Source organism: Embiotoca jacksoni, unplaced genomic scaffold (genome assembly GCF_022577435.1).
Source record: "Embiotoca jacksoni isolate LCO1_2020_lvr unplaced genomic scaffold, fEmbJac1.0.p SCAF_63, whole genome shotgun sequence".
Classification (NCBI taxonomy): domain Eukaryota; kingdom Metazoa; phylum Chordata; class Actinopteri; family Embiotocidae; genus Embiotoca; species Embiotoca jacksoni.
Genome location: NW_027185418.1, coordinates 307194 through 327238, shown reverse-complemented (window position 1 = coordinate 327238; position 20045 = coordinate 307194). Strand labels below are relative to the sequence as shown.

Genomic DNA, 20045 nt, shown 5'->3' with positions numbered 1-20045 from the left:
AGCCCTGATTCGTCCTTGATAGTGATGTAATAGAGAGCAGCGATCAGCGTGTGCAGTTGTTAGCTGTTTGCTACTGAAAGAAGCAGATTTTAAAGTCTTTCCTAAATTAGTTATTTTTTTTTTTTTTTTATCTCTTTAAAAACCAAATTCGCACAAATAAGGAGTACATCTTTTTTTCTTTTTTTTTAATACATTTGCACACTTAATACACCTTCAAATTTGTACAAACATATGTCACATGAACGTAGCTCTAAAATAAAACCATGAGAACTAAAGCACCAAATACAACAGAATCCATTAGACAACAAATTCAAGAGTTGTATAGTTTTCAGGGTTAAAACCACGGTGAGGGAATTAGACGTTCATGGTTCGCTCATTAAATACTCCACCATCCACTTTGACTTCAAGTAGTGTTTAAAAAAAACAGGATAACAACTGGAGGCTGGGGTGGGTTCAGAAACTGACCATCGACTCCTGGAAGACGGTTCATTTCCCACATAAAAGAAGAAATACGTCAACAGTTAACAGGAAATCCGACTTCGAACTGTCGCAGTTTTTAGTGCTGTGCGGTGTGAACGTCTGATAACTAACAATCATGTCTGCTCTTCGTGATATAAACCCAAACAACAGCAGTTACATTCTGTGTGATGAACTCGAACGTACAGTGTGTCCTCAGTGCTAACTGAAGGGTTTCTTTTTCACAGTGCCGCACAACCATCCCTCCTGTAATAGCCTATACTAAATATTTCAAAATGGAGAGAGTCTATTTTTTTACAAATAAATCATAGTACTCCTTTAAAGTTGGTGGCCAGCAAATCTTTTGGGAGCAGATGTCCAGTAAATGATGCAGATATTGAAATCTGATGTTTTTAGACTGAAGCTGAAAGTTAGATATCATTTTTACTCTTTTAAACCATGTGGCTGTTTTCAGTTTGCGAATCTTTTCACTTTTTTTTTTTTCTTTTCCTCAAATGTAGTTGACGAGCTAAGACTAAAGTTGGATGGAGTTATGCTGAGAGTGACATGAGGTCACCTGTCTCGATTTAGGTTTGTTCCACCTTTAAGGGTGCCAAATGTGAACAGATATCAATGGATCCCACAAAGTCTTGAGAAGATGTCTCATTAGGTACAAAGTGAAAACCTCAAATTCCTAATTTACTGCCTGTATTTACTGTCTTTATTAAACCTGCATTGCGGAAATTGTGTCGCCCCCTTCTGCCAGCGAGAGTAATTACAACAACACTGTCGCCGAATTCATTGTGGATAAAAGGTGTCAAAACAGATGCAAAATTATTTGTTTTCACTACTAGAATTGGATTTTTATCAAATTTAGACAGTGTAGACGAGCCACATGATTCCTCGCCTGGCGGAAGTCACTGAGTTTGAATTCATTCGGCTAGCGTAGTGTATACCGTGAAATACAAAGAGATTTTCTTGGTGGGGAAAACAACATCGTGTAACCTCATCTGGCCGGGCTTGAATGTAACAAAAGTCCTGTAAGTGTAGAGGTCACGCACTGCAGGTTTAAGTATCTGAAATCTCTTTTATTTAATAAGTGTTGCTTATTAAGGGAGCAGCAGCGACATTTAATTCTGATCATTTTGTAAAGAAACTCTCCAGTTTTGGTTTTTGGTTATCGTACTGCAGGACATACTGTATGACCAATACTGACCGACACCGGTGTCTCTGGCAGATTAAGGGAAAAGTCACTGACATTAACAAAGTCAGAGATAAAACTCAAATCAATACGATAAAGAAACGGACATGACACTGTTACACTATGAACATTCCTGCACATCTTGTTCTTTGGCATTTTTTCAGAAACAGACACATTCACCTTCATTTCCAAACTGAAATGCTGTAAGGCATGGAATGGTACGATGGTTAAAGGTATTGTATGAAAATTATAGATCAAAAATACAATTTGTTCTCTGTTTGAACACAGAAGTGACACAGGGCTGATAAAACAGGCCATTTTGAAAAAAAAAAAAAAAAAATGACATTAGGAAACTAAATCTCTTTGGGGGAATTTTGTTTCCCTTTTCCAGATTTATTTCTTTATATTTTGGTTTTCAGTTGTTGTATTTCTTAGAAGATGCAGTATTGTGAATGTTCTTAATTGCCTATACTGATGCCCCCTCAAATCTGGACCGTCCTTCAAATCTGGAATAATTCATCAATTACCGATGAAGGATTTATTATTAACAACAATTCTCTAAAACCTTGCAGTCATAGTAAAACTCACTGTAGTGTCAAACAGCTTTTTTCACACGATAATCAGACCAAAGGTAACAAACTGACAAAACACTGTTGATAAAATGCATTTGTATCATCTGTACCTGCAAGATGAGTGCCAGGAAGTGTGTACTCAAACAACTGCCTTTGGTTTTATTTGGTAACACTGCCAATAACATCCAACTTTTCAGTTTGACTTTGACTCTTTTAGCTTATTATTTTTGATTCTTCAGCTCCAAACAGACTGCGTTTGGGTTTCTTAGGCTCTAATCTACATCTCCCGTTAAAACTGTCGCTGCTATTTCAATAAGAAATAATCTTACACAATAAGAGCGTACGCTGTCTAGCACCACATGAAAGATAGTGGAAGTAAATGGTAAAGAAAACCTCAGGAGTTGGTCAAAACCAAACCACAGCTAAAAAAAATGAGAGTGAATACAAGACTTACATTCAAAATCCTGCTAACATGTTATCCACAGCAGCATGGTCAATACATGTCTGTGTCTTCTCTGCCTACTTGTGGTGGAAAACAAAATCGCTAAACATACGCAGCATGTTGCACATCAAATTTCCTATAAAGTTATGTCAGAAAATAGCAGTCTTGAACTGCCAAAACTTGAACTTATTACCAAACTTTAGAACAGCACCCGGAGGTAAACTCCGCTGTTATCAGTGAACGGTTAAAAAACGAAGCCCGGTTACGATCTGCGTCTCTCTTATTGTCAAGAAATCCAAAAACACAAAGCCTAACATACTCGGGCTCACGTACGCTTGTCCTGCTCTCCCAAATATTTCCCAGAGCACCAAATATGGATTCTTCCGCCGCAGAAAATAGTCCCCAACGTATGCAGCATTTCTAGTGACCTTCGTTTTGAGAAAGTGTTAGAAAAGACGGTTCTGTTGTGGAATTTGTTGACTGCAAGAAACATGTAGAACAGCGGCTTTAATGGCGGTCATCTAACATTAGTTTGACGTATTGAGACTCTTTTGTAACATGACCGGCAAAACAACGAGCTAAATTTGAGATTCGGAGGTCAGAGTACAGCTGATTGCTTCGCGCCCCAGACTGATCTCAACATTTGCTAAGTTAGCAGATGATAACAATGGCTGTGTTTGTCTTGAATTTTCGCTCATTTGCAAAGCATCTGTGCAATTCTGCTTTTTTTTTTTGTATTTTTTTTTTTTTTTGTATTTTTAGTGAATTGATACAAACGTAACAACGATGCAGGGAGGACTCCCGCAGCTTCCTCTGATAAACGACAAGATACAGGGAGAGAATACAGGGTGATATTTCAAGACTGTATCTTGCTCACCTCACCATAAAGACAAAACCCAACGAAGACAGATAATCCAAGTAGATAAAACTAGCTGCTCTAAGTACAGAAAATATGTATGTGCACTCTAATATATAATCTTCCGAACCTCTCAAGTAAAAGTTTCTCTCTAAAGTTTTGCTATACAAAAAAAAATATATATACATCTAAGAAAAAATACACTCTTAAAAGTCCCAGGCCGGCCAAATTCAGGGATATACTAAAATAAGATTTAAAAAAAAAAAAAAAAAAATACAGTCTAACCAAGATATACAGCTGGCGTCAACTATCACAGCAAAGGAACAAGAGAACCAGGGAGAAAAGGAGGAGAGGGAGAGTGGAGGGGGGGGGAGTCTGACCGCTGGAGTTCAGTCGTCATCGCTGTCGCTGCCCGACTCGCTGAGCTGAAGGTCGTTTCCTGTGAAGACCAAGAAGAAAGAAAAAATAAGTTTCGAAAGTTCTTTGCTTTTTTTTTTGGTTTACAGGCTTTACTGTTGGCATTGTCACAGATCCTCACGGAGCGTGTTCATGAGCTGGTTGTTGCCCTGCTGCCGGTCGGCTCCACCGTTGGCCATCGGGAGGCGGCTGGGGGACGTCTGGCTGAGCGGTCGCGGGGCGTCGTGCTCGCCGTCGCTGCTGCTGCTGTCGTCGCCGCTCCCCGAGGCGCTGGCCGAGTCCGAGGAGCTGCTGCTGCCGCTGCTGCTCATCTGCTCGATCACCTCCACCTCCGCTCGCAGCTCTGTCGACAGCAGCGGGGAGTCAGCGGGGTCGTTGTTCGAAAAAAAAAAAGAATATACTCTCTGTTACGTTTGCTGTTATAATTATGTCAGGGTAGCGTTTGCTCTGTGAAGTCTGCGGCTGAACCACCTCACCTCTCTTGATGTCGTCGAGTTGAGGCTCCGGGGAGGGGTCATCCTTCGATGGGGAGGGGGAAGTTTTGATCCCAGCCCCGGGTTTGGTCGGGGCCCGGAACTGAGAGCTGGGCTGGCTGGACCGAACCGACTGCTGCTCGATCCGGGCCTGGATCTTACTGCTGCCCTCCGCCCTGTCAAACAACACATACCAGTCATTAGTCCTTTCTGAACACGGTTTGACGTAAATCTATTTAAACGGCAGCGCGGGACTCAAATTCGACAACTCACAGGTTGCTTTCATTGGTTTGAATTTCTCAGACGTCGACCTCTCACCTGGTTTTCTTGACCTGGATGCTGCTGCTCAGCTTCTCCAGTACGAACTCCCCGGTGTCGTGGTTAATGATGAGCACACAGTCCTTCTGGTACGGCCGCTTGTTTCCTTTGAACACCGTCATTGGAGGCGTGGATCCCTGGAAGGAACAACGGGAATCTAATTATGTGCCGTCTTCCAGATCCCGCTCTGTTTTGTTTCACAGGAGGAGGAGGACAAAAAGCGGACTTACAGGAATGTGAGGTAGCGTTATGGTAACTTCATCTCCTTTCCCCACTTGTAGCTCTCCCTCACAGCTCGTGTCGATAGATGCTGGTTTGAAGTCATCTAAAAAAAAAAAAAAAAAGAGGTACAATCAGTGATTCAATCAGGTCCTGATCCAGTTCTGTGTTATAACACCTAAAATGCCACGCTTCTGTTTAATTATTGGACGCTATGATTGCAGATACCAATATAACTGCTTGTAGTCAACATTGGAGCTGCTGTGAAAAGTGATTGTAAATCTGATTCATTAGACAGATAGATAGATAGATAGATAGATAGATAGATAGATAGATAGATAGATAGATAGATAGATAGATAGATAGATTATGAATCCCTCAAAGGGATTTTTTTTTTTTTTTTTGCTACAGCATCATATATACGTACAGAGCAAAGCAATAAAAATGACAAAATAAGAAATATAGGTACAAATGTACAAACATTTTAAAACAAAAACCTTAAAACAGTCACGAATCTAGAAACTGATGACATAACTTCAATCAAACCCCTGATTTAGATGAAGGACGGAACAAAACACAGACACCGTGCAAATAAACGGATGAATTGAGGTTTTAAATGCAACAAAGCATTTTCTTAGACTGGAGCAAAATTATTTCAAAACATCTGGTCAACACATTCAAAGTGATGTTGTTGTTGTTGTTTTTTTTGCATTCATCCAGATAATTAATTGACTGGTTGTGTAACAGCCTCGCCGCCATGTGAGCTGACTTCATCCCACACGAGCAGTAAAATCCCAAGTTTTGTAAAGACGGTCTTTCGCACTCACATCTGATGGTGTGAAAGGAAGATTTTGGCCTCTTCTCAAAGCTCTCTCCGAGCTTCAAAACATGCTCCTCTTTGTCCAGCAGCGGATTCGTGCTCCCGTTCATGGTTGCCCTTTTTTTTTTTTTATTTTTTTTTTTTTTTTTATTTTTTTTTATTTTTTTAAACCAACGGAAAATTCACATTTAAAGTAAAATATCACGGAGAGACGAGGTAAATCCAGCAGCTTCACACGAGGTCCGGATTACGAAGCCAAACTGTAAGACAAAGTTGAGCTTCTCCCGGCTAACCTTTAGCAAAACATCACTTTCGTCACTCGGCCACTCCTCTTCCGCTTTTGGTCCAACAGTCAAATGCCACCGAAAAGCAGGCAGTTAACAGCCGATTACCTACACTACTTTTTTTTTTTATTTAATTTTTTTTAATTCGGATATATTATACATTAACAAATAAAGCCGACATTTAACAGAATTGTTACTTTGTGGGACTAAATTGTACTTTTATTTGTCGGTAACGTGCAACGATAGCAATGGCGGTGTGAAACGGAATCATATGTAAACGCCACACGGACGTATTTAATTGAGGCACACGATGGACGACGAATACGTAAAAAAAAAAGTGTTGCCAGGTTTAGTTATCTCGTAAATCAACGGCTGTAAACGCAGAGGACGGAGAAAAGAAAAAAAACAAAAAACACCGGGGGCTTTTTCAACGGCAGCATGGCACTGTGGAAAAATGAAAACTTAAGTGGCGATATTAATACCACACATCCCGAAGAAGTGGAGTCGAAAGATCAGATGTGTTCACGGGTCGCCGGAGAAACTAAAACCCCCTCTGCCAGAGTTTTAACCCGGGAGGAGTCGGACAGGCTCGGCGGTGAGAGGGCGCCGGTGTCCGGCTTCAGACAAATGAAGTTGGAGAAAGAAGCTCAGAAAAACTGGGACTTGTTTTACAAAAGAAACACGACGAATTTCTTCAAGGACCGACACTGGACCACCAGAGAATTTGAAGAGCTCAAAGCCCGCCGAGAGGTGAGGAGGGCACCGGGATATGATGTTGTTTTACTATAATGTGCACCACAAAGGCATTTTACATCAGAGGAAACCAGTTGTTTTTTTTACTTATTTGTGCCCTATTAAACCTATTTTTTTTTCTTTCATCGGTTTTTCTCTCATTTGTGCTGCCATGCTCTTAGTTGCGTGTTAGATAGCCACCAAAATGTACCGTTTCTCATGTGTAGGTCAGACATCCTGCTGAACTCTAAAATATCTCCCTGTAATGAGGCTTCAAGGGTCGGTAGGTCATGAATTGAGACATTTTTACAACATGTCAAATTCAATTCATTGTCAATAGTCCATAAATTAACTGTGTAGTTACTTACATTTCTAATTTACACCTACCACCGTGCATTTTTTTTTTTTTTTTTTTTAAGGAAGCTGTGGGAATAAGCAGTGATTTATTTACAAAAGATGCACAACTTTCAAGTTTCCGGTAAATGAGTTTCAAAGTGAATTGTCAAAGTTCCTGCGCATCATTTGAAGCTACGCCGACAGACAGCGATGAGCTGATATTTGTTGCCATCTCTTACCTTTTTGTCTTTGTCCTGCCTGATTTGTAGTTTGAGTCCCAGAGGCTGGTGCTGCTGGAGGCTGGCTGCGGCGTGGGTAACTGCATCTTCCCTCTGCTGGAGGATGACCTGAACATCTTCGTTTACGCCTGTGACTTCTCGCCGCGTGCTGTTGAATTTGTTAAAGTAAGATGCCTATCCATCAATGTACCTGTGAAGTATTTTTTTTTTTTTTTTAATTTTTAGGGGCAACAGAACCAGGCATTTTACACGGAGTACTAACTAATTCAAACGCTGTATTCTCCTGCTGGTTGCTTAAGCTCCAGATATTTACAAACCTGTCCAGTTGCTCATAAAAGCATTAGACTGCAGTTGTACAGGACAGCTTCCTAAAGTAGTAAAAGGAAAATATAAGGCATTTCTGAAAAGCTTTTATCTGTAATGAAAATCAAAGTCAACAAGAGCCCTTTTAAAGATGTTAATAAAAATGACTTCATCCTCTCTCTGTTTACAGCAAAACCCTCTGTACTGCTCCGAGCGCTGCCGTGCCTTCCAGTGTGACTTAACTAAAGACGATCTGATGGCAAATGTGCCAGAAGGCGGCGTGGACGTCGTCACTCTCATCTTCGTCCTGTCGGCCGTCCATCCCGACAAGATGAAGCTGGTTTTGGAGAACATCGGCAGGGTGAGAGAGCAGAAACGAGACGGCGTCGGGTGAATCCCGCCAGCTCGGAAAGTTTAATTTTTCTTGATGGGTTTGGGAGTTGTTTCCTACAAAAACGACACACATCCTCCCACCTGTATGTCTCTTATACCCACGTTCGAGTGTCTTTACAGACAAAGGGTAAAAAGATTGATTGAAAGAGCTTAATTATTGTGGCTGTCGGAGTTTGAGGTGGTAACTTACAAGCACGTGTCTGGCGGTGACTGTCCATTGTACAAACTGATTGAAATAGTGTTATGTGACTTAAAGGTACTGAAGCCTGGAGGCATCGTCCTGTTCAGGGACTACGGCTTGTACGACCACGCCATGCTCCGATTTAAATCCGGCAGCAAGCTGGGGGAGAACTTCTACGTCCGCCAAGACGGAACCAGATCCTACTTCTTCTCTAAAGGTCAGTAATTTACTTTAAGAGTCAATTTTATGTCTGTTTGTGTCATGGAAAAGAGTCTTGAGTAGTTAGACAGGTTCATACTAAAGGCAGATAGAATTATTCTTTATGTAATTTGATAGATAGTATAGATAAAGTACATAGATAGAGTATGCTTTTATTTTGTTGAGCATCCACTTCCACTGTTCTCCAGTCTCCTCAATGTTTATTTCCACCGCAGTAACCCATCTAGTTTTTTTGATATTTGTTGGTCAGCTTCAGTATCAGTATCAAGCTTCCAGTTTGGAGTAAGTTAGTTCTAATAGATTGTTGTTTTTATGTAATTAAAAACAGCTTTTATCTGGAAATACTCAACGGTTTTTTTTTTTTTTTTTAACAGAAACTACCACATTGGAAGTACACTATGAAGTTCTGTAAAAGGTGTCAGACATCCAATTTTTCCAGTGTGTGTGAAGTCTTTATTCATATTTCTCTCCTCTTTCAGAACTCCTTGCTGAGCTGTTTGAGCAGACGGGCTTCCGCTCTGTTATGAACGACTACGTCCTGAGAGAGACGGTCAACAAGAAGGAGGGAGTCTGTGTTTCCAGGGTGTTCCTGCAGAGCAAATTCATCAAGCCTGGCCAATCACAGACCTCCTGATGTGGCCTTCTGTGTGTTGACTCACAAATCTCAAAGAAATTCTATACTTTGGAGAAATCGGTAGCCTAAAGGTCACCGGAAGAGGACTTGGGGCTCCAGGTTCTGAATCCTTCAGACCATGAGGGACATACAGGTGGGTAAGATTAATAATTGTGTTTTGCCTGTGAGGAAAGCTCACTGACACATTGGAGTTGCTCCCTTTGGCCAGCAGTTCAAGAGATTTGCTCTCACTCAGAATCTTTTAGGTGGAGATATGAGAAGCGCGATGGACAAAAAAATCTCAAGAGGTGAATGGTTGTTCAACCAAGCCCAGAGCTGTATACATATTGAACAGTTTCTACTCCCATCTCGGAGCCTTTGTCAAAGTTTGATCAGCTGGTATTATCATCCAGAGACATTTTTTTAATTCTTTGTGAGCCTCTGTACTTGATTTCTTCCCTGAACAAACAGGTATTTGAATTATGATACAGCAAATGTTTCACTTCCCCCTTATTCTCTCTGATATTGGCCGCGTGATGATTTTAAGAATTTAACTTAGTTTAAATTCCTTTTAAATGTTTTTTATCTTTCTTTTTTCTTTTTTTTAAACATCTACACTGAAGAACACGCACGTTCACCTACATTAGGAAAGGTGGCTCACGCTGTCACATCCTGATTACGGTGCAGTTTTTCTATGCTGTGAACCTCAGTGGAAGATCATACATCCACATCCTGACATTTTAAGAATAAACTCATCTTTTTCAAGTGTCTTAACATTCAATGTGTTAACATGTCTTTAAAATATAAATGAGAGGTGTTATTGAATGGAGAAAGAAGATAAACATGGGATATAGAAGGGAATAGCATATAACAGCCAATGACATTGTTCTTTCATGGTATGTTTCTTTACCGTTAAGGTTACCAGGAAGCACCCACATTGTGCAATATCAAAATGTCACACTTCAGTATGATCCAAAACAAAAACAAGACAATTTAGTGAGACCACATTTTGATTAGACTTGGCTTAAAAAAATTATTGATCTAGGGACGTTAATCTATACTGATTGTAGATGACAATGAAACGATGCCTCGACGATTCATCGTCTGACATTACACAAGTCGTCCAGAAGAGGGCGCCGGTATCCAGTTACAATGTAGAAAGACTGAAATGTCAACATTGGTGTGATTCACTAGAAACTCCCTGGTTTCAAAATAAATACAAGCTTGAGTCAATGTGAACGACAAATGCAGATAATAATCCAATATTAGAACAAAATTTCCTCCTATTAGTCTGCCACTATCTGTGACTCATGATGGTTAATAATAAACTGCCTTGTCAGTCTGTGGGAAAATCAAAAGGCTCATAGCAGAAACCTGGTCATACCAAAACAGTAAAGTACCCATGATTTTTTTTGTGTGTGCTTTTTTTTTAGAGTGCAAAACACAGTTTTCTAATAAAATAATTTGTTGAATTGTATATAAATCGGTAATTTCAGGATTCAGCTCGTGAATTTAAACATTTCATTTATTTGTGTGTTTACAATTGATCCTGTTTTATATATGAATGTCAGTTTTACGATACGACCTCATCTCTATTATATTATACCTTTAGCCTTAATGTTATATGTCTGGTTGTGCAGTATTCATCGATCCAAATGTCCATTCTGAACTTGTGTTGCATTTCCTTCTTTGATATTCAAGTAACTATGAATGCAAAGATTTGATTTGATTTCATAAATTTATTTTCATATTGCCACAATCATCTAGTAGGAGGATCCCGTGTGAAGCAAATGATTTTTACAAGAATACAAGTTTGACCACGTAGAAGAAGGTCCATCAAAGCGCAATCACCAACAAGCAGCATGAGCAGGAAGCCATCTTGGCTTCTGTAGCCTGGCTCACGTGCTGCTGATAAATGAGACCGCCGCGAGGAATCAATGTAGGTTTCTGTGAAGCATCTTAAAAGAGGCTCTGAATGTGGCTTCCTGTTCAGCAACTGTTTCTATCACCTTTTTATTTCCTCCTACAGATAACGTAGAAAGGTCACAGACCCTCTCGGAACTGAAATGTAATTTGATGTTTGGTAACAATTTGACCAATTGCTTTTTAAATACAAAAATTGCCCCGTTTTATACTGTAAACATTAGGTTACTTTATTCATGCTTTCTAGATGGAGGAGTAGCAAGCTATCAGGGCCCTAGTTTAAAACCAAAAAAGCAATATTAAACCCAAAATTATCAATATTCATATGTGAAAAGGTCAAAGTTTAAGTTTGTTTTATTTTTTAATTTTTTTACTTTATTTAATAAATACATTGACAAATGCTTTTGTGTAAATACCCTGGTTGCCCTTGTTTGGTCTATATATATTCAATTATATAATCAATTAAAATTTTCTCCTGATATAATGTTGCTCAATGAAGAGAAGATCTCCAAAGATATTATTTCATGATGAATTTCTGAAACAAATTTCACAACATTCCATTGTAGTTGAGATATTTAACTTAAGTAAAAATATCAAGCTCATGGAGGCGCTCAATGAAAAGTCAGGGTATCACCGTAGTCAGTATGATACATCAGCTGAGGACCATGAATGGACAGACATTGGAGCCAATCCAGATGTTGAGATTTTTTTTACTGAATAATTAAAAAAAATCTAACCTCATAATGGCACTAAATGACAAGTCAGGGTATTAGCAAAGTCATTAGAATGTATCCTCTGAGGACCATGAATATAAGTCCATTTATATCAAAAGTCTTTACCAAAGGTAGTCACGAGTTATTTCACCGGCACCTTGAACTTTTGTGACAAACTGCCAACTCATTTTAAGACCAGACAAAGTTCTGTTTTATACACTGCTTGATTGTTCTTTAACGCAGAAAAATCCTTTAATCAGACTGTACACGTGACTTTAAACATGATTTCAGAGCAGCACACTAATTACTGCAGTTTCCTGTCCTATGGTTTGGTTTGTAATGCCCTCCACTATTATAGTAAAAAAAATAGATAAATGGGGTGAAAAGGCTGTAGTGGAATCATATTTGAACGTTTCTTCCGGAAGGATATTAAAGCAGTTCAACTCCAATCTTGGTTTTCATGTTTTTTCTTCCGAGGGAAAATCGAAAGTACGGTCTTTTTTCTGCAATGCCTCGTGGGGATTTTCGGCATTGGGAAATGCGAGTTGAAAAATACAATATTGTGGCTGCACATTTTATGAATCACCAAAGAGTTCAGGTTATTTATTGCTGTGAGTTTAACACCTTCTCACAATCATCTGATGTGTGCCGGCAAACCAGCACGTTACTCAAGGTTTTCATTTGTTCCGCTGAATCTTTGTTGCATAATCTCTCGTTCTCTCCACTAATTTTCTTTGTTTTTCTACCTTTACATTAGAAATGTGTACAGAGCCTGGTTTCCCAGTGACATGAAGATTTCATTTTCAAATTGCATGTTATTATTTTGACTTTGGGCACAGACCCAAATTATTTTGTCAAATCTGTCTCTTTCCTGACTTAATTTATGAATAAAAATATGAATAAAATCCTCTATGTATTGTAATATAGTGCACTTTATGAAAAAAAAAAAAAAAAAAAAAAAGAGAGAGAGAGAGAGAAAATGTGTTAATTAATAAGCCACTGAAACACAGCGGTGTCTGTTTTTGGCTGATCGGGCAAATAATATATCTAGCCAAGCAACATATTTCATATTACATTCATTATTCAAATGTCTTACAAAAGACCAATATTCACAACACAAACCACATACAGCCTACTACACATAGTACATGGCAAAATTAATTTGCATATGTATTATATGAACCACCCAAATACAAACCACAGTAAAAAAATCTGGCTAGTTATAATCCAGAAGTCACACTTGATGATGAAACATTAAAAGACAAATAAAAAAATGTCGCTATGGAATAAACCCATTGAAACATAATCTTTGTTCAATTCACTTAAAACAGGACCAATATGAGTTTTGTCTCAAAATAATTGTGGAAAATATAGTCTGGGGCAGCCATCTTTCTTCATCCTTTGTGAACAGAGCCAGCTCGGTCAGATGATCAATCTGCAAGAGAACATAGAGAATCTATTTTTACATCTACGGTGTAAAATGACACATTTCCTTCCCACTGTATTAAAATTGAGGAACAAATTACACCATTTTAAGTACAGCTGTATGCGCCCATGAGCCGAAGGTCGTCGCCAACTTGAAGTTCAAATGAGACAAACAAAACAAACAACAACAACTAAAAAAAAAATCCACTCAGTTACCATAATGTTCCTTTGATGAAGACCATACCTTTGACGACGATCTTGATGAAATGCCCCATCGCGCTCTCTTCATTCTCACATTCTGCCGCGCACTGATATCGACCGTCGTCTTTTGGCGTCACGTTGAGAACCTCCGTCACGACCAGTCTGCGTCTGATGTTGCCGTTGGACACCGTCTCGTTCACTGTGGTGAAGTACTTGCTGGGGTCGGTCAGCCGCACATTTGGTTTGGCACTTTTATGCCAAATGACATCCACCATGCCACATTGCACAAAGTCATAGCGCGCCTCGCAGGATAGTTTGGCCGACGAGCCTCGAGCGGTGGTGATGGTACGCTGTGGGTAAAGGACCTCTAAGGTATCTAGAACACAAAGGACACAATTTGAAAGAACAAACGAAATAGTTATTAGTCAGTTTACACATTTTTTTTTTTTTTTTTTTTTTAGTCCTTTATTTATTTTAAATAGCTTAAAGGAAGTGTTTGTAATTTGGGAAACACTCTTCAAACTAACGCCACTCTCATACCCATCTGGGAAATATACTTCTTCAGCAAGCCGCTGAATAGCATCGCTTAAAAAAAAACAAGCGGGTGATAACCTGGCTCTATCTAAAAAAAAAATGAATTACAGTATGTACTTTACTCTACTCTGTTCTATGGCAAGTAAACTACAGTTCATACGTTGTAAAAAAAAAAAATACAAAGTCACACTATCAACTTAATCCTGAGGGATTGTTTTTGTAAAGATTTAAAACTCTGTGTTTGGTTTCGCTTTAATAACAGTTTTACAAACACCCCCAAGTTTGATTTTTACCAGCTTAAAATTTCAGATAAAACTGCCACAGACACATTCACTGATATTTGAATAATATACTTTGGTCTACAGTTGTGTAATTCAACTGAAGTATTGTTGTGTAATTGTTGTGTAATTCAACTGAAGTATTACTTCTGGTTTCTAAAAAAGACACTCTGCCTTTCTTCTGACTATGCCTCTATCTTGTTGTAAGAAAACAAAAGAGTAAAACGTCTCACATATCCAAAAACATAGTGAACTAACCTTTATCCTGAGCAGACAACAGACCAAATGTCATCAGCAACAGCAGCGTAGCTGCAGTAAACCAAGTCATCCTGTAACACACGCTGGAGGATATACACCAAAGATGAACACGACGGACTGCAGCGCAGGTTTAATAATGGCCGACTCAGATTTCACTTTTGCTGAGACGCTGTCTTTGAACTGTGGAAATGTGTCTGCTGGTGTGTGGGTGGAGGATGTGTACCCGTGTGCTTAAAGGTGCACAGCCTGGTCTGCATTTCTTCCGACCACTAGACACTTACAGCTTTTTCAAGATCACTGTTTCCATTGTTGAGGTGTTTTTTGTTGTTGCACCAAAACATTTTCATGTTGCATGTAGAGAGAGTGCTTTCCATTTCTCTGATCAGTTTTTTGTTGTTGTTATCGTTTAAGCTGCAATCGTCTTAAAAATCATTTTTAGTTTGACTACATGTATCGGTGTGTCTGTAGTTTGATTTAAAATGTTAGAGATACAAAATGAAAACGGCACATAGCTTGTACATCACATATCTTGAGAAAACGTGGTTGTTACAGTGATGATGTCACCCTTAGGTTGATGAATTTATGTATATATAAAATCACCTAATGCCGTATTAATATTAATTAAAGAAAGATAGATAGAGAGACTGGTTGAGAAAGATAGTGAGAGAGTAGATGTATATACATTTATATAATAGATATATAAGGCACAGGTCTTAGTTTTCTGTCTATATGTTTGGCAAGTTGCAACATTTAGTGACTGACGTGTATTAACACGCTTTTACTTGTGTATCCAAAATTGGATAGTTTTTATATGTGGTCTGGTGACACAAGTGTTATTGGGAAATTGGTTACGATGGACACCAGTCCACGATGACTTCATGAACACACCCACTCACCTGAAGACAGCTGAGTAGGCAGTACAGAATATTTCATAGGACAACACACTGCCTGTCTCTGACAGTTCATCCGAGTCGCGGAAAGAAGAATGGACATGGAATATTACGTCAATTCAGCTGCTGATGAAGCGAGGGATCATCCAGAGAAGACAGAAAATTGTTGCCCAGGTCAGAAACTTTTTTGTTTTTCTTTAGTTTGTTTTTCTTGGACTTTTCTGTTATGTTTTATAAGGAGTTTGCACCTTTTTTTTTGTTGATTAAATGATCCACACGTTCTGTAAAATACTCATAATTGCCAGTTTATTATGCATAGTGAAAATGAATACCATCTCACACAGCAGTCATATAAATCCTTTAAGAAGGTTATAATGTTGACATTTTGTTGAAACTGTTTTTGAGCTGTTAAACTGTGTGATCAGTTTGGAGGATGTAGTTTGTAGTGCAGTGTAGCGAGAGGTGTTTCAATCATTTAGCTTACCCTCATTGATATAAATGGAGTGGTCAAAATAATAGAAACACTTGTCACTATAATGCAATACAATTAAACCACACAACAAACATAATTGGTATGTATAAAATCTAATATTGAGTGTAGTTATGACTGAAGGAATGCTGTTATTACTCATATTTGTTGTTTTATTGTTTTTATTTAGGTTAGGTTAGGTTAGATAGTTACTTTATTAATCCCCAAGGGGAATTTTTTTTAATTAGGGATGTGGGTTCATTTGTTGAGACATGTTTGAGCTGTTTGTGAACCTTCTTAGAAATGGTGACACCGTGGAGAGTCCCTATGTTGCAAATCATATTTCAACACTGCATGTTACAACATTTTCATCCAGTGTGTCACATTTTGCTCAGATAGGACAGCTTCTCTGTTGAGCTGCTAATGCCTATACAGGTATATGGTAATAATCTTTGTGGGTGATGTGGGTTTGTGCCCCGCAGGAAGGTCAAAGGTCTACAGCCTGGTCGGAGTCAGTGTCGGCCTGCTGTGCATGCTACAGTCAGCTCTCAATGTTTCTCTGCGCCTAAAAGGAAGTGAGTACCAGCTCCCATATTCCACAAAATACAAGAACAGCAACTGAGTAGTCAAAATCCAGATTTCATTTGAAAAGCTAAATAGACTTGTAGAAGAAATATTTCTAGACTCTGACTTGAATGGTTCAAGCGTGCTCTCTGTGGATCATCTCGTCACAGCAGTGAATTTTGCAGTGAGTTATTCCTCAGACATTTTGTGAAACTTGGCTGTATTAAGATATTAAAATGTTTCAAAACAGCAGCCTCCTCATGATTTGAATGCCAACAAAAAAAAAATGCCAAGAATCTTATTTTTCTCTTATGAGGAAGTTGTGTGAGGTTTTGACTCACAAAAAGAGGAGCAACTTTTTTTTTTTTTTTTTCTCCTTCCTAGTTGGGTCATGCAACAACCACATCAACTCTACCACTGTCACCCTGATCCCATTTACTGACACTCATCGTCTGGAGCGAGACCGACTGGTAAACAGAATCAGAGAGTTAGAGGCCAGTACCAGCCACCTGATCGAAGACAATAACATATTAAATGACCTACTCAGACAACAAATAAATCAGGAAGTGCAACTTCAAGCTGAAATCAAAAGGCTTTCTCAAGTGGGTGAGTGTTTTATATTTCTAAAATATTTAGCAGTTATTGCTTTTTCAGCGCTCGCTTGACACCTTGGGATTCTTGTTTTGTCTGTTTTTCCGCTCCTGTTCTGAACTGTCCTGTTGACAAGCAGGACAAACGCCCCTGAGCTGCTCCCCTGGATGGCGGTTGTACATGTCCAGCTGTTACCAGCTTTCCACTGAAGAAACGAGCTGGAACAACGCCAATGAAGACTGCGTGTCGAAAGGCGCTCATCTGGTGATTTTAAATGATGAAGTGGAAAAGGTATAACACTTTCTCTATTAGGAATGTTTGTATAAGCCAGGTTATTGCTGCAAAAATTCTTACCCGAGTAAAAATCTTCCGCTCATCAGCCATTTTTTCATAATTCCTACCAAAATCAAATCTAAATCGCAAATTCCTCCCATCAGGACGTTCTCCGTATTTTTGGACATACTGATGTGTGGATCGGGTTGAGAGCTCAGTTTAAGCTGTTTGCGCTCATGTGGACGTGGACGTGGGTGGACGGAACCACGATGCCGTAAGACTTTTTAAATGTTTCTCAGTGTGTAATCAAGGTATCCATTAATGAATGACACAATAGCCATAATTTTGCAAAAATAATTCCTGTGCAAATCAAGTAATGAATCAGTTTCAGGGTAAAAAAAAACAAATCACTTGTTACTTTGGATGATTTTAAACCTGTCAGCAACAGAAATGAAACAATGTTAGCAGTATCTTTGAGTGTTTCAGGCCACCTGAATGAATTGAGTCCCACATTTGCGCTCTTCTAACACTGCTTTACTCCAATCTGGCTCTTTTACAGCTAAACGCTCCACTTTCTTAATGTTCAAACTTTGCTTCAGCTGCAAACAAGCATCATGCGACTGTACAAGCCCATTTCCAAACAAGTTGAGACGCTGTGTAAAATGCAAATGACAAAACACAATGCAATGATTTGCAAATCACATAAACCACATCTAATTGAAAATAGACCAAAGACAACTTATCAAATGTTGAAACGGAGATATTTTATTGTTTATTTGGACAGGGTCATGTCCAACACTATTGTGTTGTTTTTACAACACTCTGCAAACATTTGGGGAGACCAGACCAGTTGCTGGAGTTTTAGAAGTGAAGCATTGTCTGCTTCTTGCCTGATATAGGATTCATGGAACATTTTACACAGTGTCTCAACTTTTTTGGAAACGGGTAGTTCGAGGCCATAAAACTAAGACAATGAGCTGGTGGAGGCTTTGTTACAAGACCCAAATTCAAGGAAACTCTGATTAATACAAATTAAGTGGAATGTTTATGATGACATTGGGGATAAGAATTGTTGTACTGTTACAGGGAATGGATGCCTTCAGTCTTACAACCTGGATCCTGCGCCATTGCTAGCATTTTTGACACTTTGAGCTATAATGGCGCCAAATGCAGCGAACAACATTATTGGGTGTGTGAGAAGGAGCTGAAGTGATACACCACCTCCACCAAACCTCAGTCAAACAACAACTATTTATCATTAAACATCAAGTGACACAACAAGGAAATAATCCTTCTATATATCTTTTATTCCTTATTCGTGTCATTAAACAGTTACGCGTATTTAAAACTAACGTACCTATATATACATTTCATTCATTGTTGATTAATTATGATTTTTTTTTCTTGTTGGATGTAATCTAATGGTGTGTTCTTTCTATGACTGTATATGAAAAGAAAAAAAACAAGCAATTGATGAGGTGGTTGGCTAAAGTTTCATTCAGACAAAACCTCCGTCTGTCAAGTTGCTTTTTGACTCTGGTTAGTAAACAAATACCGATAGAATGATACTGTCTTTTATATTTTAGTATTAGTAGTACTAGTTATTAATTAGTATTATATTTTTTCACAGCCTAACTTGTTTGCATGTTTAGCCTATTTCAGACTTTATACAGAAGAATAACCCAAATTGGGAAATGTCTGCCCACTCAAACAAGATTAGGGTACTTTAAATCATAATATAAGAATAAACCTGAATATGATAAACAGATTTTGCAGGGTAAATAAAAACAACAACAAGACACAACTCATAAAGCAAAAAACAGAAGTATGAAATTAGAATAGTGCAGTAATAAGGGAGGAAACTGTTGAAATACCGCCAACACAGGACATGAAATCATAAGGGAAGTAAAACAGTGTGACAGTCGAGTGTGTATATGTAAGTGGGTGTTGTTTTTAGAAAAAAAAGTCTACTATCAAAGGATCTTGTTGCCGTGTGCGACGACATGTAGTAAGTGACAGCTAACATCTTATGCTGCTGGTTCATATAACCAACCTGATGAACGCAAACAGTTTCCCTTTGTGGAGAATCTGCAGCTTTTTGTAATTCACCTCTACTGTACGTCAGGTCAATGGGAAAAGGTTGTATAATAGAAATTGTATTGGCGTTGAAAATATGCATTGAGTGTTTGTTATTAAGGGAATATTTCCATGCACAAATTATTAATCAGTGATGTTGAAGTAACCATTTGTCTAAAAACCTGTAGTACATTCACATATCTAAAACAAATCTGATAGCAGCCAACTCTGCGGAGTACTGCTGAAGCAACACTTCAACAGCAACAATTGTTAACGTGCTCATATTAGAACTAAACACAAAGTAAAGCTGAGGCAGATGGGAATGTCTTCTTCTTATGGATCACCTATTCATGTGTATGTTTATGCATATCATATCCTTTGCAGGTACTTGGCTTAAACCAAAGTCTTGGATAAATAATTTACCTAATTTGATGACCTTTTGTACTCGAGGATTGCCAACTTTTTTTTAATCTTTAAAAACAATTCTTGATGTGATTTTCAATTTAAAATGTTTATAGAGTAAAGGACGTTGTGCAAATAATTAGTTGTAATAAGCACTACTGCCCACTAGAGGATGTTATTATATTGAGGTACATTTTGGATGCAGCTGCAGAGCCTTGTTTTGTATCCAAAAAAATATTTATTTGATTATATTAAGTTATAATCTTTGAAAAGGTGTTGCAGTGCTTGAATCAAACAGCACATTCAGTTTATTCGGTATCAGAACTTATTGTACTTAAATTTTTTTGAGTGATGAATAAACTTTTTAATGGCAA

General features: G+C 38.5%; 4 protein-coding genes across 5 annotated transcripts; 2 read left to right on the top strand and 2 right to left on the bottom strand.

Moving 5' to 3' along the window:
- Positions 1 to 188: 188 nt before the first annotated feature.
- On the bottom strand, positions 189 to 6102 carry eaf1 (ELL associated factor 1). Its single transcript, XM_069174929.1, has 6 exons — positions 5782 to 6102; positions 4966 to 5060; positions 4736 to 4872; positions 4421 to 4593; positions 4066 to 4287; positions 189 to 3966 (listed from the first exon to the last, which is right to left on the bottom strand). Exons 1-6 carry the CDS (start codon positions 5882 to 5884, stop codon positions 3917 to 3919), a joined length of 780 nt encoding a protein of 259 aa, XP_069031030.1. The 5' UTR covers positions 5885 to 6102; the 3' UTR covers positions 189 to 3916.
- Positions 6103 to 6346: 244 nt separating this feature from the next.
- On the top strand, positions 6347 to 9855 carry mettl6 (methyltransferase 6, methylcytidine). 2 transcript variants are annotated; one of them, XM_069174997.1, is made up of 5 exons: positions 6347 to 6808; positions 7396 to 7530; positions 7859 to 8029; positions 8318 to 8459; positions 8941 to 9855. In XM_069174997.1, the coding sequence occupies exons 1-5, from the start codon at positions 6497 to 6499 to the stop codon at positions 9093 to 9095; spliced, it is 915 nt and encodes a 304-aa protein (XP_069031098.1). In that variant the 5' UTR covers positions 6347 to 6496; the 3' UTR covers positions 9096 to 9855. The 2 variants fall into 2 exon arrangements, with proteins under 2 accessions (XP_069031098.1, XP_069031099.1); XM_069174998.1 differs by lacking the exon at positions 8941 to 9855 and adding an exon at positions 8836 to 8906.
- Positions 9856 to 10793: 938 nt separating this feature from the next.
- Positions 10794 to 14574, bottom strand: LOC138213748 (uncharacterized). The gene is made up of 3 exons (XM_069175000.1): positions 14407 to 14574; positions 13380 to 13712; positions 10794 to 13145 (listed from the first exon to the last, which is right to left on the bottom strand). Exons 1-3 carry the CDS (start codon positions 14474 to 14476, stop codon positions 13141 to 13143), a joined length of 408 nt encoding a protein of 135 aa, XP_069031101.1. The 5' UTR covers positions 14477 to 14574; the 3' UTR covers positions 10794 to 13140.
- An 823-nt stretch (positions 14575 to 15397) lies between these two features.
- On the top strand, positions 15398 to 20045 carry LOC138213731 (CD209 antigen-like protein A). Its single transcript, XM_069174983.1, has 6 exons — positions 15398 to 15470; positions 16248 to 16340; positions 16714 to 16935; positions 17060 to 17211; positions 17358 to 17467; positions 18280 to 20045. Exons 1-6 carry the CDS (start codon positions 15398 to 15400, stop codon positions 18404 to 18406), a joined length of 777 nt encoding a protein of 258 aa, XP_069031084.1. The 3' UTR covers positions 18407 to 20045.